We start from the raw sequence: 20940 nt of genomic DNA, 5'->3' as shown, positions 1-20940 counted from the left end.
TAAAACCGGAGAAAACACACGCAGTCACTGGTAGAATTTACAAACTCCATACAGACACGATCGAACCTGGGTCTCTGGCGCTGTGAGGCAGCAATTCTACCGCTGCGCCACAACTTTTTGACTCTTATACTTACATTGTGGTGACCAGAACTGCACATAATACTGAGCTAATCCTATCTGCCTTCATTTGGCCCGTAGCCTTTGAAACCCTTCCTATCCATATATCAGTCCAAATGTCAGGCAGCATAGGTGACGTTTCAGTTCGAGACCCTTCTATTCCTCCTGACCTATGTCCAGGTCACTTCACACACCCTTCGTCTCTTCAGTGAATTCCGTATTCTGGGACCCCGTTCACGCATCTTTGCTATTTGTCTATTTGTTTGTGCACGTCAGGTTGATGGCATTCATCGAAACAGGGTGGACCACGTGAAGGTTGCAATCTCCCACCCCTACAGAATAGTGAAAGGCTTGGATAGAGTGGATGTGGAGAGGATGTTTCCACTGATGGGAGAGTCGAGGACCAGAGGTCACAGCCTCAGAATTAAAGTACATTATTTTAGAAAGGAGGTGAGGAGGAACTTCTTTAGTCAGAGGGTGGTGAATCTGTAGAACTCATTGCCACAGAGAGCTGTGGAGGCCAAGTCAGTGGATATTTTTAAAGCAGAGATAGATAAACTCTTGATTAGAACGGGTGTCAAGGGTTATGGGGAGAAAGAAGGCAGGAAAATGGGATTAGGAGGCAGAGATCAGCCATGATTGAATGGCGGAATAGACTTGATGGGCTGAATGGCCTAATTCTACTCCTATCATTTGTGAACTTGTTGCTTCAGCTGGGTCGAAGGGCCTGTTTCCGTGCTGAATGACTCAATAAATGAGACACGCTGAGGTGTAACATCTTGGTCAGCATGGCCGAGGTGGGCTGAAGGGCCTGTTTCCCTGCTGTATAACTCTATGACTATAAACGGGACCAGCTTAGATGGCGCTGCTTGGTCAGCATGGATGAGTTGGGCCGAAGGGCCTGTATGCGTGCTGTATGACTCCATGACGCTAACTGGGACAAGCTTAGATGGGGCATCTTGACCAGCATGAACGAGTTGGGCCGAAGGGTCTATTTCTGCGCTGTGTGACTGTATAAATGGGACAATAAGTTGGGCCGAAGACCCTGTTTCCCTGCTTTTTATTTTGGAGACATAGCGCAGAAACAGTCCCTTCGGCCCACCATGTCCGCGTCGACCAGCGATCTCCCGTACACGCACACTATCCTACACACTAGGTGCAAATTACAATCAACCTACAAACCTGCGCGTCTTTGTGATGTGGGAGGTAACGGGAGCTTCCCGGAGAAAACCCACGCGGTCACGGGGAGAACGTACAAACTCCGTACAGACAGCACCCGTAGTCGGGATCGAACCTGGGTCTCTGGCGCTGTGAGGCAGCAACTCTCCTGCTGTGCCACCGTGCCGCCCTGGTGTATGAGTCTGTGACTCTATAAATGAGACTAGCCGAGATGGGCCATCTTGATCAGTTGGGCCGAAGGGCCTGTTTCCCTGCTGTATCGCTCCTCGACTCTATGAAGTCAAGATGGCGCATATTGAGTCGAGTTGGCATGCATGAGTTGGGCCGAAGGGCCTGTTGCCGTGCTGTCTGGCTCTGTGACTCCAGCATTTTTTCACTGCAGCAAAGGCACACTGCTGTGATGAGAAGCAGCCACTGTGGCCAGGGTAAGGTTTATTTCCATCGGTAGTGAATGCTTGCTTTCCAGGCAGATAACAGGCAGGCGATGTGGACCCATTACATTTTACACCACCTGCAAACCGCCCTGTGAGTACACAGCACACGATGCTGTCTGATGTTTTGCACCTGCTGAGCATTGACTCTGCTGCAAGAGTGGCAAGCAGTGTTATATTCAACTGGATGGAAGCTGCTGGTCGGGGCTAACCTGCTTTCAGTCGGAGATTGAAGAGGCCGTTTTAAAGACAGCCTTCCTGAGACGCCGCAATTCCCTTCCAGAGTCCGCAATGTACCTTGCGGAAACCGGAGCACCCGGACAAAACCCACGCGGGTCACTGGGAGAATGTACAAACTCCGTACAGACAAGCACCCGTTTAGTTTGGAGATCCATCTTGGTCCTTCAGCCCACCGTGTCCGCGCCGACCAGCGATCCCCGCACGTAAACGCTATCCTACACATACTCGGGACAATCTATACCTGGCCAATTAACCTACATTCCTGGGTAGACAAAAAGCTGGAGAAACTCAGCGGGTGAGGCAGCATCTATGGAGCGAAGATGCTGCCTCACCCGCTGAGTTTCTCCAGCTTTTTGTCCACCTTCCATACTTCCAGCATCTGCAGTTCTTTCTTAAACAACCTATATTCCTGAACGTCTTTGGAGCGTGGGAGGTAACCGAAGATCTCGGAGAAATCCCACGTGGTCACGGGAAGAACTAACGAACTCCATACGGACAGCACCCGTAGTCAGGATCGAACCAGGGTCTCTGGCGCTGTGAGGCAGCAACTCTACCGCTCCACCACTTTTCCTGAGTCTTATACTTATAACCAGAACTGTGTTAGTCCTGTTTGCCTTCATTTGGCCCATATCCATCAAAACCCTTCCTATCCATATATCGGTCCAAATGAAGAAAGCTAATTCATTGGCCTTCATTGCGACAGAATTTCAGTATAGGAGCAAGGAGGTCATACTGCAGTTATACAGGGCCCTGGTGAGACCACGCCTGGAGTATTGTGTGCAGTTTTGGTCTCCTAATTTGGGGAAGGACATTCTTGCTACTGAGGGAGTGCAGCGAAGGTTCACCAGGTTAATTCCCGGGGTGGTGGGACCGACATATGATGAAAGAATGGGTCGACTGCGCTTGTATTCACTGAAAATTAGGTTGAGAGGGGATCTTATAGAAACATAGTCTCAACTGCCTGCATATGGCCCATAACCATCTAAACCTATCCTATCCATGTACCTGTCTCAATATTTCTTGAACATTGTGATAGTACCTGCCTCAACATCCTCCTCTGGTTCATCCACCATTCAATCAAGGCTGATCTGACTCTCCCACCTAATGCCATTTTCCTTCCTTCTCCCCATAACTCTTGACACCCATACTCTTCAAGGATCTAGCTATCTCTGCCTTCAAAATATCAATTGACTTGGCCTCCACACCATATAGTGGCAACAATTTCCACAGATTCATCACACTCTGACTATCGAAATTCCTCCTCATCTCCTTCCGAAAAGGACATCCTTTAATTCTGAGGCTGTGACCTCTAGTCCTAGACTCTTCCACTGGTTGAAACATCCACTCTATCCAGGCCGAACATTAGCGCTATCCCCCACAGAATAATCACTCCCCCTCTTCAACTCCCCCTCCCATTCCCACACTGACCTCTCTGTCCTGGGCCTCCTCCACTGTCAGAGTGAGGCCCAGCACAAATTGGAGGAACAGTACCTCATATTTCGTTTGGGCAGCTCACACCCCAGCAGTATGAATATTAACTTCTCTAACTTCAAGTAGCCCTTGTTTTTTCTCTCTCTCCATCCCCTGGCCCCTTGGCAGTTCTCCCACCAGTCTGACTCTCTCTGACTACATTTTATCTGTGTACCGCCCACTCCCCTGACATCAGTCTGAAGGAGGGTCTCGACCCGAAACACTACCCGTTCCTTCTCTCCAGAGATGCTGCCTGTTGATTTGAATGCCAGCATCTGCAGTTCTTTCCTACAAAATATTCGCACTCCATTTCCCGGGAAACCTTCATTGCCACTTCCAATGTCCCAGGGATGAATCCGTGTGTGACTGCATTAAATACCCAGCTCATCCTGACAGCATCCAAACCACAAACTCACTCAGATGGCAACTTTTCTTTCTCGAGATTGCATTGTCAAAACTGTTCAACAGTAGCGCAAGGCCCAGTCAGACAGGCAAAGACAGATACATAGTCAAAACCTATGCTCAGTCTGCCTTGGCCTACCCAATCTCTCGGTTGCCAAACATTTTAACCTGACCTTTCTAACCTAGGCCTCCTCCACTGTCAGAGTGAGTCCAAATGCAAATTTGAGGAACAGTGCCTCACATTTGTCCCGGGCAGCTTACAACCCAGCGGTATGAATATATCGTCCTGCTGGTTATACTCATCATATCCCTTGGTCGTCACCTATTCCACAGCCAACAATGGATCGTTGTGGGCTCCAACTTTCCTCGGTCATTGGTGCCGGCTCTGATTTGTTTTGAATCTTTTCATACCTCGTTTCCTCCCCCCACCCCCTCGACTCTCAGTCTGAAGAAGGGTTTTGTGCCAAAACGTCACCTATTCCTTTTCTCCAGAGATGCTGCCTGACCCGCTGAGATTTTGTGTCTCTGCCGATAGGTAATACTCTGCTGAGTGCCCCCCACCCCCATGAATTGTCTCCCTCGGATGGTCACGTGGTACATCGACCCGGCACAGACACATTTGCACTTTAGACTGTTTTGACTGTTTTACTGTTCTTTTTATAAATCATGTTTCTCGGGGTATCTAAATCTCAATTTTATTAGTTGTTTAAGTCACAACATCGGATGGAAGCTGCATATCAAATCTCGTTGCACATATGTGCAATGACAATAAAAGATATTATTATTATTATTAATACTGGCAGCATCCACCTAAACCCGCACCCTCTCCAAAGCCTCCACATTCTTTCTGTAATGGGACGGCTAGACCTGCATGCAATACTCCAAATGCATCCTATAAAGCCGCAACATGACTTCCTTACTCTTATACTCAATGTCCTGACTGAAAAAGACCTATCAGTAAGACCATAAGAAGCAGAATGTGGCCATTCAGCCCATCGGGTCTACTCTGCCACACAATCATGGATGACCTATTTTTCCATATCGACCCCATTCTCCTGCCTACTCCCTAACTAATCAAGAATCTGGTCAATGTCTGCTTTAAAAGTGCCCAACATCTTGGTCTCCACCGCTGTCTGTGGCAAAGAATTCCACAGATTTGCCACCCTCTGACTAAAGAAATTACTCCTCATCTCCATTCTAAACATATGTGCTTTAATACTGAGGCTGTGCCCCCTGATCATAGACTCTCCCACTCATGGTAACATCCTCTGCACATCCATTCTATCTCATCCTTTCATTAGTCGGTAGGTTTTCAATGAGATCCCCCCCTCATCATTGGTATTATTTACGTCAAGGAACTTGATGCTCTCAACCATTTTCATTTGGTACCATTGATGCTGATTTGGGGCACCTACTCCACCTTTGTCTTATTGACATTGGTCAGCATGGACATGTTGGGCCGAACGGCCTGTTTCAGTGTCTATGACTGCAGCCTCAAGAAGCAGAATTAGGCCATTCGGCCCAACAAATCTACTCCGCCACTCAATCATGGCTGATCCATCTCTCCCTCCTAACCCCGTTCTCCTGCCTTCTCCCCGTAACCTCTGATCTACTAATCAAGAATCTATCTATCTCTGCCTTAAATATATCCACTGATTTGGCCTCCACAGCCTTTGTGGCAAAGAATTCCCCAGATTTGCCACCCTCTGACTAAAGAAATTCCCGGGTACACAAAAATGCTGGAGAAACTCAGCAGGTGCAGCAGCATCTATGGAGCAAAGGAAATAGGCAACGTTTCGGGCCGAAACCCTTCTTCAGACTGAATTCTTCGATTTTCCAGCATCTGCAGTTCCTTCTTAAACATAAAGAAATTAATCTTCATCTCCTTCCTAAAAGAACATCCTTTAATTCTGAGGCTGTGACCTCTAGTCCTAGACTCTCCCACTATTGGAAACATCCTCTCCACATCCACTCTATCCGGGCCTTTCACTATTCTGTAAGTTTCAATGAGGTCCCCCTCATTCTTCTAAACTCCAGCGAGTACAGGCCCAGTGCCGACAAAACGCTTCATTTGAAATTGAAGTTGAAATTGAAATTGAAGGTCTTTGTAGATGCAAGAGAGATTTCCTTCAATCGTTATAGGGACGAGGGATGTTCAACTGGACTTTAGACATGAGAGATGTGGGGACTGACGCTTTGGCCCACCGAGTCCGCGCCGACCAGCGATCACCCCATACGCTCACATTATTCTGCACACCAGGGTCAATTTACAATTCACCAAAGCCAATTAACCGACAATCTTGTAGGTCTTGGGCGTGTGGGAGGAAAGCAGAGCACCCGAAGAAAACCCACGCAGTCACAGGGAGAACGTACAAACTTGGTACAGACTGAGGCCGAGGTCAGGATCCAGGCTGTGTCTCTGGCTCTGGGAGGCAGCAACTCTACCGCTGCGTGGAGAAGCTAGCATTTTCCTTGGAGCAAAGATATTTGGGGAGGGATATGAGAGGGAGGTCCATTAGCACTTAGGTCAGGGGTTGGTGAGCGAAGATGGTTAACAAGGGGGATGTGAGGAGAATAATCATATCAGGCACTCTCTGTCTGCAAGGCTCTGAAAACAATAGAACCAGTCAGGAATTCCCAGGAGCGGCAAGCTCGGTACGGGAGAGTATAATATGCAGAGCTGTGGGAAAGAGTGTGAGTGTGTGGGTTTCTGAAGTAGAAGCAGTGTCTCGATGGACCGAGTTGCTGTTGTCTCTTCCTTTACGGTTCTGTACAGCAGCCATTTCCACGTAATTGATTCGCAATCCTTGACAAATCTGTTGGAGAATCGCAGCTGCTCTGTGGAGCGAGCGCTTCCTCATGTTTACAAATCTCCATTCGTACTGTACTTGGTTGAAAGATTACAGCGCAGAAACCGGCCCTTTCTGGGGGCCGACCAGCACGAGATCTACCCTACACCCTAGTAAGTATGCAGATGATGCCAAGATAGGGGGTGTTGTGGATAATGAAGAGGATTTCCAAAGTCTACAGAGTGATTTAGGCCATTTGGAAAAATGGGCTGAAAGATGGCAGATGGAGTTTAATGCTGATAAACGTGAGGTGCTACACCTTGGCAGGACAAATCAAAATAGGACGTACATGGTAAATGGTAGGGAATTGAAGAATACAGTTGAACAGAGGGATCTGGGTATAACCGTGCATAGTTCCTTGAAGGTGGAATCTCATATAGATAGGGTGGTAAAGAAAGCTTTTGGTATGCTAGCCTTTATAAATCAGAGCATTGAGTATAGAAGCTGGGATGTAATGTTAAAATTGTACAGGGCATTGGTGAGACCAAATCTGGAGTATGGTGTACAATTTTGGTCGCCCAATTATAGGAAGGATGTCAACAAAATAGAGAGAGTACAGAGGAGATTTACTAGAATGTTGCCTGGGTTTCAACAACTAAGTTACAGAGATAAGTTGAATAAGTTAGGTCTTTATTCTCTGGAGCGCAGAAGGTTAAGGGGGGACCTGATAGAGGTCTTTAAAATGATGAGAGGGATAGACAGAGTTGATGTGGACAAGCTTTTCCCTTTGAGAATAGGGAAGATTCAAACAAGAGGACATGACTTCAGAATTAAGGGACAGAAGTTTATGGGTAATATGAGGGGGAACTTCTTTACTCAGAGAGTGGTAGCGGTGTGGAATGAGCTTCCAGTGGAAGTGGTGGAGGCAGGTTCATTGGTATCATTTAAAAATAAATTGGATAGGCATATGGATGAGAAGGGAATGGAGGGTTATGGTATGAGTGCAGGCAGGTGGGACTAAGGGGAAAAAAATTTGTTCGGCACGGACTTGTAGGGCCGAGATGGCCTGTTTCCGTGCTGTAATTGTTATATGTTATATGTTATATGTTACACACACCAGGGACAATAGTGAAGTGTGAGGCCAGGATACAGGAGGGGCCCGCAGAGGCAGATGCCTACTGACATGTCGAGGCCAGAGGTGGACGGAGCCCATGGCAATCGTTGCCTGGGTCTGTGGAGCCCGTGGCTGGGGCCTGGGTCAGCTCCACGGAGACGCCCGGTGAGTACCCAGCAACAGTGGAGGGGTCGGTGCGACGGCCGGTGAGGGCGTGGATGGACCACGTGGAAGAAAGGACGCCGCTGCTGGGGGAAGGAACAAAGGAGGACCCGGTGTAGGCAGTACGCCGGGAGGGAGGGAGGGAGGGGAAGTACAAAGGGTGACCTGGCACGGGGGGGAATTTGTAACTCTGTCAGTGCCCTTATGTGGCGACTCTTTGCATACCTTGTTTAAGAAGGAACTGCAGATGCTGGAAAATTGAAGGTAGACAAAAATGCTGGAGAAACTCAGCGGGTGAGGCAGGATCTATGGAGCGAAGGAAATAGGTGACGTTTCGGGTCGAAAACTGATGTGAGGATGGGGGGGGCGGGAAGAAGAAAGGAAGTGGCGGAGACAGTGGGCTGTGGGTGAGCTGGGAAGTGGAGGGGAAGGAAGGAGAAAGCAGGGACTGCCTAAAATTGGAAGTCAATGTTCTTACCCAAGCGAAATATGAGGTGCTGCTCCTCCAATTTACGGTGGGACTCACTCTGGTCATGAAGGAGGCCCAGGACAGAGAGGTCGGATTGGGAATGGGAGGGGGAGTTGAAGTGCTGAGCCACCGGGAGATCGGGTTGGTTATTGCAAACCGAGCGGAGGTGTTGGGTGAAGCGATCGCCAAGCCTGCGATTGGTCTCACCGATGTAGAGCAGCGGATGCAATAGATGAGGTTGGAGGAGGTGCAGGTGAACCTCTGCCGCCTCTGGAAAGACTGCTTGGGTCCTTGGATGGAGTCAAGGGGGGAGGTAAAGCGACAAGTGTAGCATTTCCTGCGGTTGCAAGGGGAAAGTGCCCAGGGAGGGGGTGGTTTGGGTGAGAAGGGACAAATTGACCAGGGAGTTACAGAGGGAGCGGTCTCTGCGGAAACCTTGTGTATACATTGGGTATGCAAGCTAAGAATTTCACTGTGAATTTCACTGTGAATAAATTATTCAATTCAATTCAATTCAAGGATATAGTGGATGCGGAGAGGCTGTTTCCACTGGTGGGAGAGTCTCGGACCAGAGGCTGCAGCCTCAGAATTAAAGGACGTTCCTTTAGCAAGATGATCAGGTGGAATTTCTTTGGTCAGAGGGTGGTGAATCGGAGGAATTTATTGCCACAGACGGCTGTGGAGGCCAAGTCAAAGGGTGTTTTTAAGGCGGAGATTGACAGATTCTCGATTAGCACCGATGTCAGGGGCTTATGGGGTGAAGGCAGGAGAATGTGGTTGGGAGGGAAAGAAAGATCAGCCCTGATAGAATGGCGGAGTAGACTCGATGGGCCGAAAAGCCTAATTCTGCTCCTATCATTTAGACACTGTGATCGCTGGTCGGCGCAGACTTGGTGGGCTGAAGGGCCTGATTCCGTACTGTATCTCTAAAGTCTAAAGAAGGCTTCACGGCCTTGTGATTTGGGAAGGGTGTGCATGGTACCACGGAAGGTCACGGAGAAGCAACGATGAACGAGCTTTCCTTTTGTTTCATTATTTCCCCGCTGGGGTTTAACTATCGATTTGTGTCTGACTAATCATCGATTCTACATTAGTGAACATCATCTCTTGAAGGAGGCAGAAAAGTCTCTTTGAAAAATGTACAAATTACATTAGGTGTCGGAAGGAACTGCAGATGCTGGTTTACACTGAAGACAGACAAAAAATGCTGGAGTAACTCAGCGGGACAGGCAGCATCTCTGGAGAGACGGAAAGGGTGACATTTTGGGTCGAGACACTTCTTCGGGTCTGAAGAAGGACCTCGACCCAAAACGTCCAGCATTCCTTCTCTCCACTAACTGCATAACTCTGAGCGGTTCAATGAATGTGAATATGTGTCGACCGTTTGCCTGTGTTTGGGGACTGAGGGTGAGCAAGTGTCAGAGAGTGATACCGTGTGGAAACAGGCCCTTCGGCCCAACTTGCCCACACTGCCCAACATGCCCCAGCTGGTCCATATCCCTCCAAACCTGTCCTATCCATGTACCGGTGTAACTGGGGTCAAGGAAATAGCAATCACGTCACGGCCCTGTTTACACCATCACGCACAGGAAGCACAAGGCAGACACCATTGTATGCAGATGTCGAGAAGTATGTTCAGCATACTTCTCGACATCTAATCTTGTGTGTGGACTCGACAAGAAAAAGAAGACTTGTCTAACTGTTTCTTAAACATTGGGACAGTCACTTTCACCTGTTCACAAGTTATAGGAGTAGAATTAGGCCATTCGGCCCATCAAATCTACTATGCAATTCAATCATGGCTGATCTTTGACACCTAATTCCATTTTCCTGACTTCTCCCCATAACCCTTGACACCCGTTCTGATCAAGAAGTTGTCCATCTCTGCCTTAGAAATATCCACTGACTTGACCTCCACAGCTCTCTGTGGCAACAAGTTCCAAGTCTCAACTATCCCCTCTGGCAGCTTGTTCCATGTGTGGAAATAAAGGGTTGACATGCGTTAACTCACTTGGTGTTCCTGCAATGCCTACAGTTTATGATATCAGGGAACCATGAAATAGCACATAAAATAGCGCAGCAGGCCCTTTGGCCCACAATGTCCGTGCCGTAAATGAAGGCAAGTTAGTCAAGACCCAAACCACCTTGTCCATGCTCTCATCTCACTGCTACCTTCGGGAGGAAAGTACAGGAGCCCGCCAGCTGTGACCTCCAGCTTTTGGAACAGGGTGGCGCAGTGGCGCAGCGGTAGAGCTACTGCCTTACAGCGCCGGAGACCCGGTTTCGATCCTGACTGCAGGTGTTTGTTCGTAAGGAGTTTGCACGTTCTCCCCGTGACCTTCGTGGGTTTTCTCCAAGATCTTCAGTTTCCTCCCACATCTCCAAGGTGTACAGGTTCGTAGGTAAATGTAAAATTGTGCCGAGTGTGTGTAGGATAGTGTTAATGTGCGGGGATCGCTGGTCGGCACCGACTTGACGGGCTGAAGGGCTTGTTTCTGCGCTGCATCACTAAACTAAACTAAACTGCTTCTTCCCAACAACCATTAGACTCTTGGACACCACACAACATGAACCTCAGCAGATAAGACACAAAGAGCTGGAGTAACTCAGCGGGTCAGGCAGCATCTCTGGTGAAAAAGGATGGGTGACTTTTCTAGTTGGGATCCTTCCTCGGACTGAAAGTAGAGGTGAGGGAACTGAATAAGAATAATGTAGGGCCCAGAATAAACCCAGAATAATGTAGGGCCACCAACAATAAAAAAGCCTCCAACAGGGAAAAACATTGGGATTGGGAGGAAACCAGAGCACCCGGAGGACACCCATGAGGTCACAAGGAGAAGATGCAAACTCCACACACACACACGCATGCATGCACACACACACACACACACACACACACAGAAACATACACACACAGAAACATGCACACACATATGCGCACACCACACCGCACACACGCACACACACACACACACACACACACAGAAACATGCACACACACAAACGCACACATATGCGCACGCACACTGCACCCACTCACGCACACACAGAAAAATACACACAACCGCGCACACACACACATGCAAACACACACACACACACACACACACATACACACACACACATGCACGCACACAGACACACACACACACACACACACACACACACACACACACACACACACACACACACACACACACACACACACAAACACACACACACACACACACGCACACACACACACATGCACACACCGCACACAGACACACACAGACACACACACACATACACACGTACGCACACACACACACACACACACACAGACAGATGCACGCACACACCACACAGCACCCAAGGTCAGGATCAATCCGAGGTCTCTGGCGCTGTGAGGCAGTGGCTCTGCCCGCTGTACCACTATGCCATCTTTTCCACGAGATTTCTATTTTCAAAGCACAGGAGGCCAGTTGGCTCAGCATCTGACTGTTTCTAAGCCACTCCACTGGAGCAGAGCCGGAACAGACCCACAGCTTGCTTTTATACGGCACCCTTGATACACTGACAAATATCAGCATTAATAAAGAGATAATGAGGCAGGCTGCCTCGAATCTGGTCAGAGAGCCTGGGTGTTTAAAGTGGATCAGGGAGGATATAGCAGAAATTAGGGCCTGGAATTGACGGCATGCGGATATTTCTCTCGCGTTTCCTCGCTGTATTGAAAGGAGGCTGTTCGGCCCATTGAGTCTGTGCCGGCTCCTAGAACAACCCCATTTCCCCAGTGATCACCGGGTCATTTATTCTTTCACAAAGGCTCGGTAACGCTCTGATTCTCCCAACCGCGACTGATTCCCTTCTCTTCAATTAAGCTTAGAAACCCGCACGTCTTGTCCCAAACGTGTAGGATAGTGTGCGGTGATCACTGGTCGGCGCAGACTCGGTGGGCCGAAGGGCCTGTTTCCCTGCTGTATCTCTAAACTAACCCGCTGAGTTACTCCTGTATTTTTAGATGAACAGATATAGATGGACATATGTGGGCAAATGGGACTAGCTTGGATGGGGCATGCATGGTCAGCATGGATGAGTTGGACTGAAGGGCCTGTTTCCGTGCTGCACGACTCAGTATCTCTATTTCTAACAGAGTCTAGTCTGCAGAAAATGAAGACCTTTCAATATCAGCGTGTAAAACTGAGATACAAACAATTGCAGGTGCTGGTTTACAGTTAAAGACACAAAGTGCTGGAGTAACTCAGCGGGTCAGGCAGCTTCATTGGAGAACATAGATCGGTGACGTTTCAGGTCGGCCCCCATTTCTGTTCTGAAACCACCTGTTCATGCCCAGTTTGACCCACTCAGTTGCTCCAGCTCTTTGTGTTTTTGTTGTTAATCATGTCAAAATTGTTCTTTTTAGGGTTCGATAGTATGAATTAAACCATACGCACCATGAAGTGAAATGTCATTGTTTTCCACTCCTGAGATTTTGTGTAGTTTAGCTTAGAGATACAGCGCGGAAACAGGCCCTTTGGCCCACCGTGTCCAAACCGACCAGCGATCCCCGCACATGAACACTATCCTACATACACAATAGACAATAGACAATAGGTGCAGGAGTGGGCCATTCGGCCCTTCGAGCCAGCACCGCCATTCAATGTGATCATGGCTGATCATCCCCAATCAGTACCCCGTTCCTGCCTTCTCCCCATATCCCCTGACTCCGCTATTTTTAAGAGCCCTATCTAGTTCTCTCTTGAAAGCATCCAGAGAACCGGCCTCCACTGAGGCAGAGAATTCCACTCTCTGTGAGAAAAAGTGTTTCCTTGTCTCCGTTCTAAAGAAATGAGGGACAATTCTGTACATACACAAAGCCAATTCATCTACATACCTGCACGTCTTTGGAGTGTGGGAGGAAACCGAAGATCTCGGAGAAAACCCACAAGGGTCATGGGGAGAACGTACCAACTCCATACAGACAGCACCCGTAGTCGAGATCGAACCTGGGTCTCCGGCGCTGTGAGGCTACAGTTCTACCGCTGCGCCACTTTGACGGAATTCTCGGTATGCATGGGTCATTCCAGTAACCGGTAGTCCATGGAAAACCAGAATGTCATTGACGTGAAAATAGAACATAGAACATAGAGCAGTACAGAACAGGAGCGGCCCTTCGGCCCACAAAGTATGTGTTGAATGTGATGCCAAGTTAAACATCACATCTGCCTGTACGTGATCCATATCCCTCCATTCCCTGCACGATCATGTGCCTATCTAAAGCCTCTTAAACGTCACTAACAACTTCCACCCCAGTTAATTGGCTTCGGTAAATTGTAAAATTGTCCCTAGTTAGTAAGGTATGGGGTGATCGCTGGTCAGCGTGGACTCGATGGGCCGAAGGGCCTATTTCCATGCTGTATTTCTAAAGTCTAAAGTTCATACATTCATGTTACAGGAGCAGAATTAGGCCATTCGGCCCATCAAGGCTACTCTGCCATTCAATCATGGCTGATCTATCTCTCCCTCCTAACCCCATTCTCCTGTCTTCTCCCCATAACCCCTGACACCCGCACTAATGAAGTATCTGCCAATCTCCGCTTTAAAAATATCCATTGACTTGGCCTCCACAGCCTTCTGTGACAGTGAATTCCACAGATTCACCACCCTCCTACTAAAGAAATTCCACCTCATATTCTTTCTAAATATCGCAGGAATTGGTGCATTTCAATGCTGAGAACTGTGTTCTGCAAGCTGGATCTTCCCCTGTGCTCTACCTATTGTGCTTGAGTCTGACTGTTGTATTTACGTATAATATTATCTGATCAGGTTGGATAGCACGCTTTTCGCTGTACCTCGGTACACGTCACAATAAAGGAACAGCAGATGCTGGTTTAAACCGTAGACCCAAAATGCTGGATTAACTCAGCGGGACAGGCAGCATCTCCAGAGAGAAGGAATGGGTGACGTCTCAGAGGTCTCGACCTGAAACGTCACCCATTCCTTCTCTCCAGAGACGCTGCCTGTCTCGCTGAGTTAACCGAGCATTTTGCATCTATCTTCACAATAATACACCAAACCCTAAAGGGGAAGTGGTTTTGAGTTTTAAATTTTAGTTTTAGAGATACAGTGCACAAGCAGGCCCTTCGACCCACTGAGTCTGCACAGACCAGCAATCCCTGCATATCAACACCATCCTACACAAATTAGCAACAATTTACACATTTACACCAAACAAATTAACCTACAAATCCGTCCGTCTTTGGAGTGTGGGAGGAAAGCGAAGATCTCGGAGAATACCCACGCAGGTCACGGGGAGAACGTATAAACTCCGTACAGACAGCACCCGTAGTCGGGATCGAACCTGGGTCTCCGGCGCTGCAAGCGCTGTAATAATGCCCCTGTCCCACTTAGGAAACCTGAACAGAAACCTCTGAAGACTTTGCGCCCCTTGCGGTTTCCGTGCGGTTCCCGGAGGTTTTTGTCAGTCTCCCTACCTGCTTCCACTACCTGCAACCTCCGGCAACCACCTGCAACCTCCAGAACCGCACGGAAACCTTGGGTGGGGCGCAAAGTCTCCAGAGGTTTCCGTTCAGGTTTCCTAAGTGGGACAGGGGCATTAGGCAGCAACTCTACCGCTGTGCCACCGTGCCGCCCTGTGGTGATGAATAGTTGGAATTATTCCACTGGACGTAGAGGACAGTTTGTGTGATACCAGCATTAAACTCTGGGCCTCAATCCAAGAAATCTCTGTATAATTTAAGATTGATTTTTGGACAAAACCAGAGAACACAGATTCAAGCTGGTTGACAATAGGACTGGAGGCAAGTTGAGGTGAGCTCTTTTATTAAATGTCACCATTGAATCTGTTTCTCAACATTTTAGCAAAGCCTTTGCCACGGTCCCGCAAGGTAGCCTGGCCTTGAGGGTTTAGTTTAGTTTAATTTGGAGAAACAGGGCCATTCGGCCCACCAAGTCCATGCCGACCCATCGATCGTCCGTTCTCACTAGTTCGATGTTTTCCCACTTTCTCAGCCGCTCCCTCCCTACACACTGGGGGGGCCAATTAGCACGGCTTTGGGAATGTGGGAATGTGGGAGGAAGCTGGAGCACCCAGAGGAAACCCTTTGCAGTCACAGGGAGAACGTGCAAACTCCACACAGACAGACAGATAACACCCGAGGTCGAGATTGGACCCGGGTCACTGGCAGCAGCTCTACTAGATGGGCCACTGAACCACTTTAGAACAGATAGGTTCGAGGGAGAGCTGGCCAACTGGATATGGACTGGAGGCCTGTGACCAGTGGTGCCTCAGGGTTCGATGCTGGACCCGTTGCCATTTGTCTTCTTTCTCCGTGTCAGTGGATATTTTTAAGGCAGAGATAGATTCTTGATTAGCATAAGTTTCCGAGGTTATGGGGAGAATGGGGTTAGGGGGGAGAGATAGATCAGCCATGATTGAATGGCGGAGTAGACTTGATGGGCCAAATGGCCTAATTCTATTATCACTTATGACCTCATGATTTCGATGAGAATGTACAAGGCATGGTTAGCAAGTTTGCAGATAACACTAAAGTGGGTGGTATTGTAGATAGCTTAAAAACAATTGCAGCAGGATCTTGACCGGTTGAGGAAAGGTTGATGGAATTGAATCCAGAGAGATGTGAGGTGTTGGATTTTGGGAGCACGAACATGGGCAGAACCGACACAGTGAACGGTATGGCTCTGGAGAGTGTTGCAGACCAGAGGGATCTAGGAGTACAGGAGTGCGTCATGGCCTAGTTCAGCAACACAAATGTCCAGGAACAAAGAAGATTGTAACATGCGGCGGCCTGGTCCATTGCGGGTACTCACCTCCCCACCATAGAAGGGATCTACAGGAGTCGCTGCCTCACAAAATGGCAGCCAGCATCGCCAGAGACCTACACCACCCTGGCCATGCTCTCGTTTCACCCCTGCCATCGGGGAGAAGGTACAGGAGCCTGAAAACTGTAACGTCCAGGTTCAGGAGCAGCTTCTTCCCCACAACCACCAAAACCTCCAAATAAGCTCTGAACTACATAGACTTGGGGGCATTGGTTTAGTCTTTTTGCACTATTATTGTTTGTTATGTGTATGTATATGTAGTGTGTGTGTTTACATACACACACACTGAACTATCCTCTCGTTTATTATATTGTAAAAACAGAAACAAACATAGATAATAGACGCAGGTGTAGGCCATTCGGCCCTTTGAGTCAGCACCGTCATTCAATATAATCATGGCTGATCATCCACAATCAGTACCCCGTTCCTGCCTTCTCCCCATATCCCTTGATTCCATTAGCCCCAAGAGCTAAATCTAACTCTCTCTTGAAAACATCCAGTGAATCGGCCTCCACTGCCTTCTGTGGCAGAGAATTCACAACTTTCGGGCTGAAAACGATTTTCCTCATCTCAGTCCTAAATAGCCTATCCCTTATTCGTAAACTGTGACCCCTGGTCCTGGACTCCCCCAACATGTGTAACATTTTTCCTGCATCTCGCCTGTCCAATCTTTCAAGAACTTTATATGTTTCTATAAGATCCCCTCTTATCCTTCTGAATTACAGTCAACACAAGCCCAGTTGACCCCTTCTTTCATCATATGTCAGCCCCCCGACTCGTGAACCTTCGCTGCACTCCCTCAATAGCAAGAATGTCCTTCCTCAAATTAGGAGGCCAAAAACTGCACACATTACTCCAGGTGTGGTCTCACCAGAGCCCTGTGCAAATGCAGTAGGACCTCCTTGCTCCAATACTCAACGCCTCTCGCAATGAAGGCCAACATGTATTAGCTTGCTTCACTGCCTGCTGTACCTGCATGCTGCCTTTCAGTAACTGATCAGTGACAGAGTACTATGTTAACATATTCTGCTGTGCTGCTGCAAGTAAGAATTTCATTATTCTATCTGGGACATATAACAATAAAAAACTCTTGACTCTTTTAAACACTACAACCTCCAAATAAGGTTGCCAATACATAGACTTGGGGCATTGATCTGGTCTTTGCACGATAATGCTTTGTTTCTGTTTTTATATATATATGTAGAAACTGCACTTTTTGGTTGTTTACTATGCTGTTTATAGAGTACTAGGCCGCAGTGGAGGCCAACATTGGGCATTGACAGATTCTTCAATTGTGAGGGCATCAAGGGTTAGTTACGGGGAGAAGGTGGGAGAATGGGGTTCAGAGGGAAAGATAGATCGGCCATGATTGAATGGCGGAGTAGACTCGATGGGCTGAATGGCCTATTTCTGCTCCTATGCCGAATGCCGTATGAACTTATGATATATGTTTACGGATCTATCGTGCTGCTTCAAATAAGAATGTCATTGTTCCGTTTCAGGACGTATGACAAAAACACTCCAAAGCACTCAGGACTGATAAGGAAAGAACACAACAGCCATTGTGAAGTTCCGCTGAGATTGATAGTCTAATTATCTTGTGTAGGTAAGAAAGCCCATGCAGCAGTTTTTTTCCCGTAGATTTTTAGTTTATCTTACTGGATTTGTCTCCTGTTTCCGGGATATGTCACAACAGGGATGTAACGCTGAGGCTCCTTGAGGCACTGGTCTGACCGTGTTTGGGGCATTGTGAGCGGTTTTGGGCCCCCCTATCTGAGGAAAAACGCCCTGGCGCTGGGACGGGTCCGGAGGAGGTTTACGAGGGGTATCCCAGGGATGAGTGGACGGCTATCGGCGTCTAGAACGATGGGGGTGGGGTGGACCTCAAACTTACAGAGTAGTGAAAGGCCTGGATAGAGTGGACGCAGAGATGATGTTTCCACTAGTGGGAGAGTCTAGGACCAGAGGCCACAGCCTCAGAATAAAAGGGCGTACCTTTAGAAAGGAGATGAGGAGGAATTTATTTAGTCAGAGGGTGGTGAATCTATGAAATTCACTGCCACAGACGGCTGTGGAGGCCAAGTAAATGGATATTTTTAAGGTGGAGATTGATAGATTCTTGATTGGTAGGGGGGGTCAGAGGTTATGGGGAGAAGGCGGGAGAATGGGGTTGAGAAGGGGAAGACAGATCAGTCGTGATTGAATGATGGAGTAGACTCGATGGGCTGAATGGCCTAATTCTGCTACTAGAAACTACGAACCAGGTTCTTGATTAGTAAAGGCGTCAAAGGTTACAGGGAGAAGGCAGGAGAATGGGGTTGAGAGGGAGAGATAGATCAGCCATGATTGAATGGCGGAGTGGACTCGATGGGTCGAATGGCCTAATTCTGCTCCTATAACTTAAGAACTGCAAGCTGTGAATAAAGAAGGCTTGAAACTAACCGCTGGACCCCGAGACTGATTAAAAAACAAGTCCTGACGCCCACCTTGCTAGAAATAGCGAGCGTGCAGCCGAACCCGTCTTGGTAAACTTTTAAAAGGCAAGTGATTCATTGACTGCAAAAATGTAACGGATTTGCCGACACGCGGACTAATTTGCAAATTTGTACAGGCGGCTTAATAAGTCAGAACAGGCAAACACGCGAGCTATGAAGCTGACAGCTCCATTTGTCGCCGGGTGGAATACTGTTCATTCAGCAGACAATGGAAGGAGGAGAGAACACGAGAGAGAGGGAGAGGGAGAGAGAGAGAGGAAAATCACAGCATATAATTAAATGTTTATCACCTAAACAGGGAAATAAATTCCCACTTCTGTGCTTGTGCTTTGCCTGAGAGCAAAAATGCTCAATTCTTGGGGAAGAGTTATGGAAAAATAAAGACACTTGCAAAGGAAAAGCAAAATGCCAGAGCAGCAATGCTGGTCGCTGGATTTTCCCAGGAGATATATGCTGCAGTAGATTGTTGCTGCACTATGATCACAGAATCTGTTTCCACGAGTGGCTCATGCTGATACAATCACCTCGTTAACTCCATCCAAAACGCTCGCCCTGTTCCCCGCCCCCCCCCCGTTAGCGTAAATTAGCCACGCGCCACGCGCCACTTACTCCGTGATTTCCTCCGTCACCGTGTGCTCTACTTGAAGCCTGGAGTTGACCTCGATGAAAAAGTGCTTGCCGTGCTTGTCGATGAGAAATTCCACCGTGCCCGCGTTCTCGTAGCCCACCTGAGCGGGGGCAAACAGAAACAAAACAGAGGATGGATTTTGCTGCAGTCCATTCTGGTCCAGCTTATACTGGCTCGGCAACACCGGGTCCGCGCCGACCAACATTAACCAACTTGGGGCGGTTAGCATTTACTACCGAGCTGGTTAACCCGCAGGCCTTTGGAGTGGGGGAGGAAACCAAAGATCTCGGAGAAAACCCACGCATGGCCCGGGGAGAACGCCCAAACTCCGTACAGACAGCACCCGTGGTCGGGATCGAACCCTAGTCTCTGGCGCGGTAAGGCAGCAACTCCACCGCTGTGCCACCGTGACGCCCTGGTCATGGGTTTATTTTAAAAGATGTAGCATGGAAAAGGAGCTGCTGGCATTGGATACGGTCCACAGGAGGTCATAGAGTGATACAGCAGGGAAACAGGCCCTTCGTCCCAACTTGCCGGCACCGACCAACATCTCCCATCTACACTAGTCCCACCAGCCTGCGTTTGGCCCATATCCCTCCAAACATGTCCTATCCATGTACCTGTCTAATTGTTTCTTAAACGTTGCAATCGTACCTGCCTCAACTACCTCCTGCGGCAGCTTGTTCCATAAAGTTACCCCTCAGACTCCTATTCAATCTATCCTCCTTCAGCATAAACCAATGGCCTCTGGTTCTCGATTCCCCTACTCTGGGCAAGAGATCCTGTGCGTCTACCCGATCTATTCCTCTCATGATTTTACACACCTCTATAAGATCACCTGTGCTCCAAGGAATAGATTCCCAGCCTATTCAACCTCTCTCTATAGCTCAGACCCTCGAGTCCTGGCAACATCCTCGTAAATCTCCCCTTGACAAAGTCTGTCCTGTAACATGGTGCCCAGAACTGAACACAATACTCGAAATGCGGCCTCACCAACGTCTGAAACAACTGCAATGTGAGAAATATCCCGGGTCGATTGGGGGCAATATATGATGACCGTTCGACGGCTGGGCCTGCACTCGCTGGAGTATAGAAGGATGAGGGGGAGGAATCTCATAGATCCGTGGGTCCACAATGCCCATGCTGAATGCGATGCAAGTTTAACTGATCTCCACAGCCTGCACGTGGTCCATATCCCTCCATTCCCTGCATTTCCACGTGCCTATCCAAAAACTTCAACATTCACTGAGTAGGTTGTCAAACTGGAAAGGGTGCACGCAGGGAAGATTTACAAGGATGTTTCCAGGTCTAGAGGGTCTAAGCTCCAGGGAGAGGTTCAGCAGGCTGGGACTCTATTCTCTGGAGCGCAGGAGGATGAGGGGTGATCTTACAGAGGTGTATACAATCATGAGAGGAATAGATCGGGTAGACACACAGAGTCTCCTGCCCAGAGTAGGGAAATCGAGGACCAGAGGACATATGTTTAAGGTGAATAGATTTAATAGGAATCTGAGGGGTAACTTTTGGGTGGGTGAATGGAACAAGCTGCCAGAGGACTCCCATGGCTATTCTTCCCACACTGCTTCCTGTAAGGACTCC

At 48.4% G+C, this 20940-nt stretch overlaps 1 protein-coding gene across 1 annotated transcript in view; it reads right to left on the bottom strand.

The window, feature by feature from the left end:
• LOC129694371 (pyruvate carboxylase, mitochondrial-like) overlaps positions 1 to 20940 on the bottom strand; it is a 538031-nt gene that overhangs the window by 392331 nt on the left and 124760 nt on the right. Inside the window, exon 8 of the mRNA XM_055631071.1 lies at positions 19323 to 19441. Coding sequence (XP_055487046.1) covers positions 19323 to 19441 — 119 coding nt within the window. The remainder of the gene's footprint in view (positions 1 to 19322; positions 19442 to 20940) is intronic.

The sequence above is a fragment of the Leucoraja erinacea genome, unplaced genomic scaffold, assembly GCF_028641065.1.
Source record: "Leucoraja erinacea ecotype New England unplaced genomic scaffold, Leri_hhj_1 Leri_63S, whole genome shotgun sequence".
NCBI classification, from domain to species: Eukaryota; Metazoa; Chordata; class Chondrichthyes; order Rajiformes; family Rajidae; genus Leucoraja; species Leucoraja erinaceus.
The sequence above is the reverse complement of the archived record's forward strand: the minus strand, read 5'-3'. Positions and strand labels throughout refer to the sequence as shown.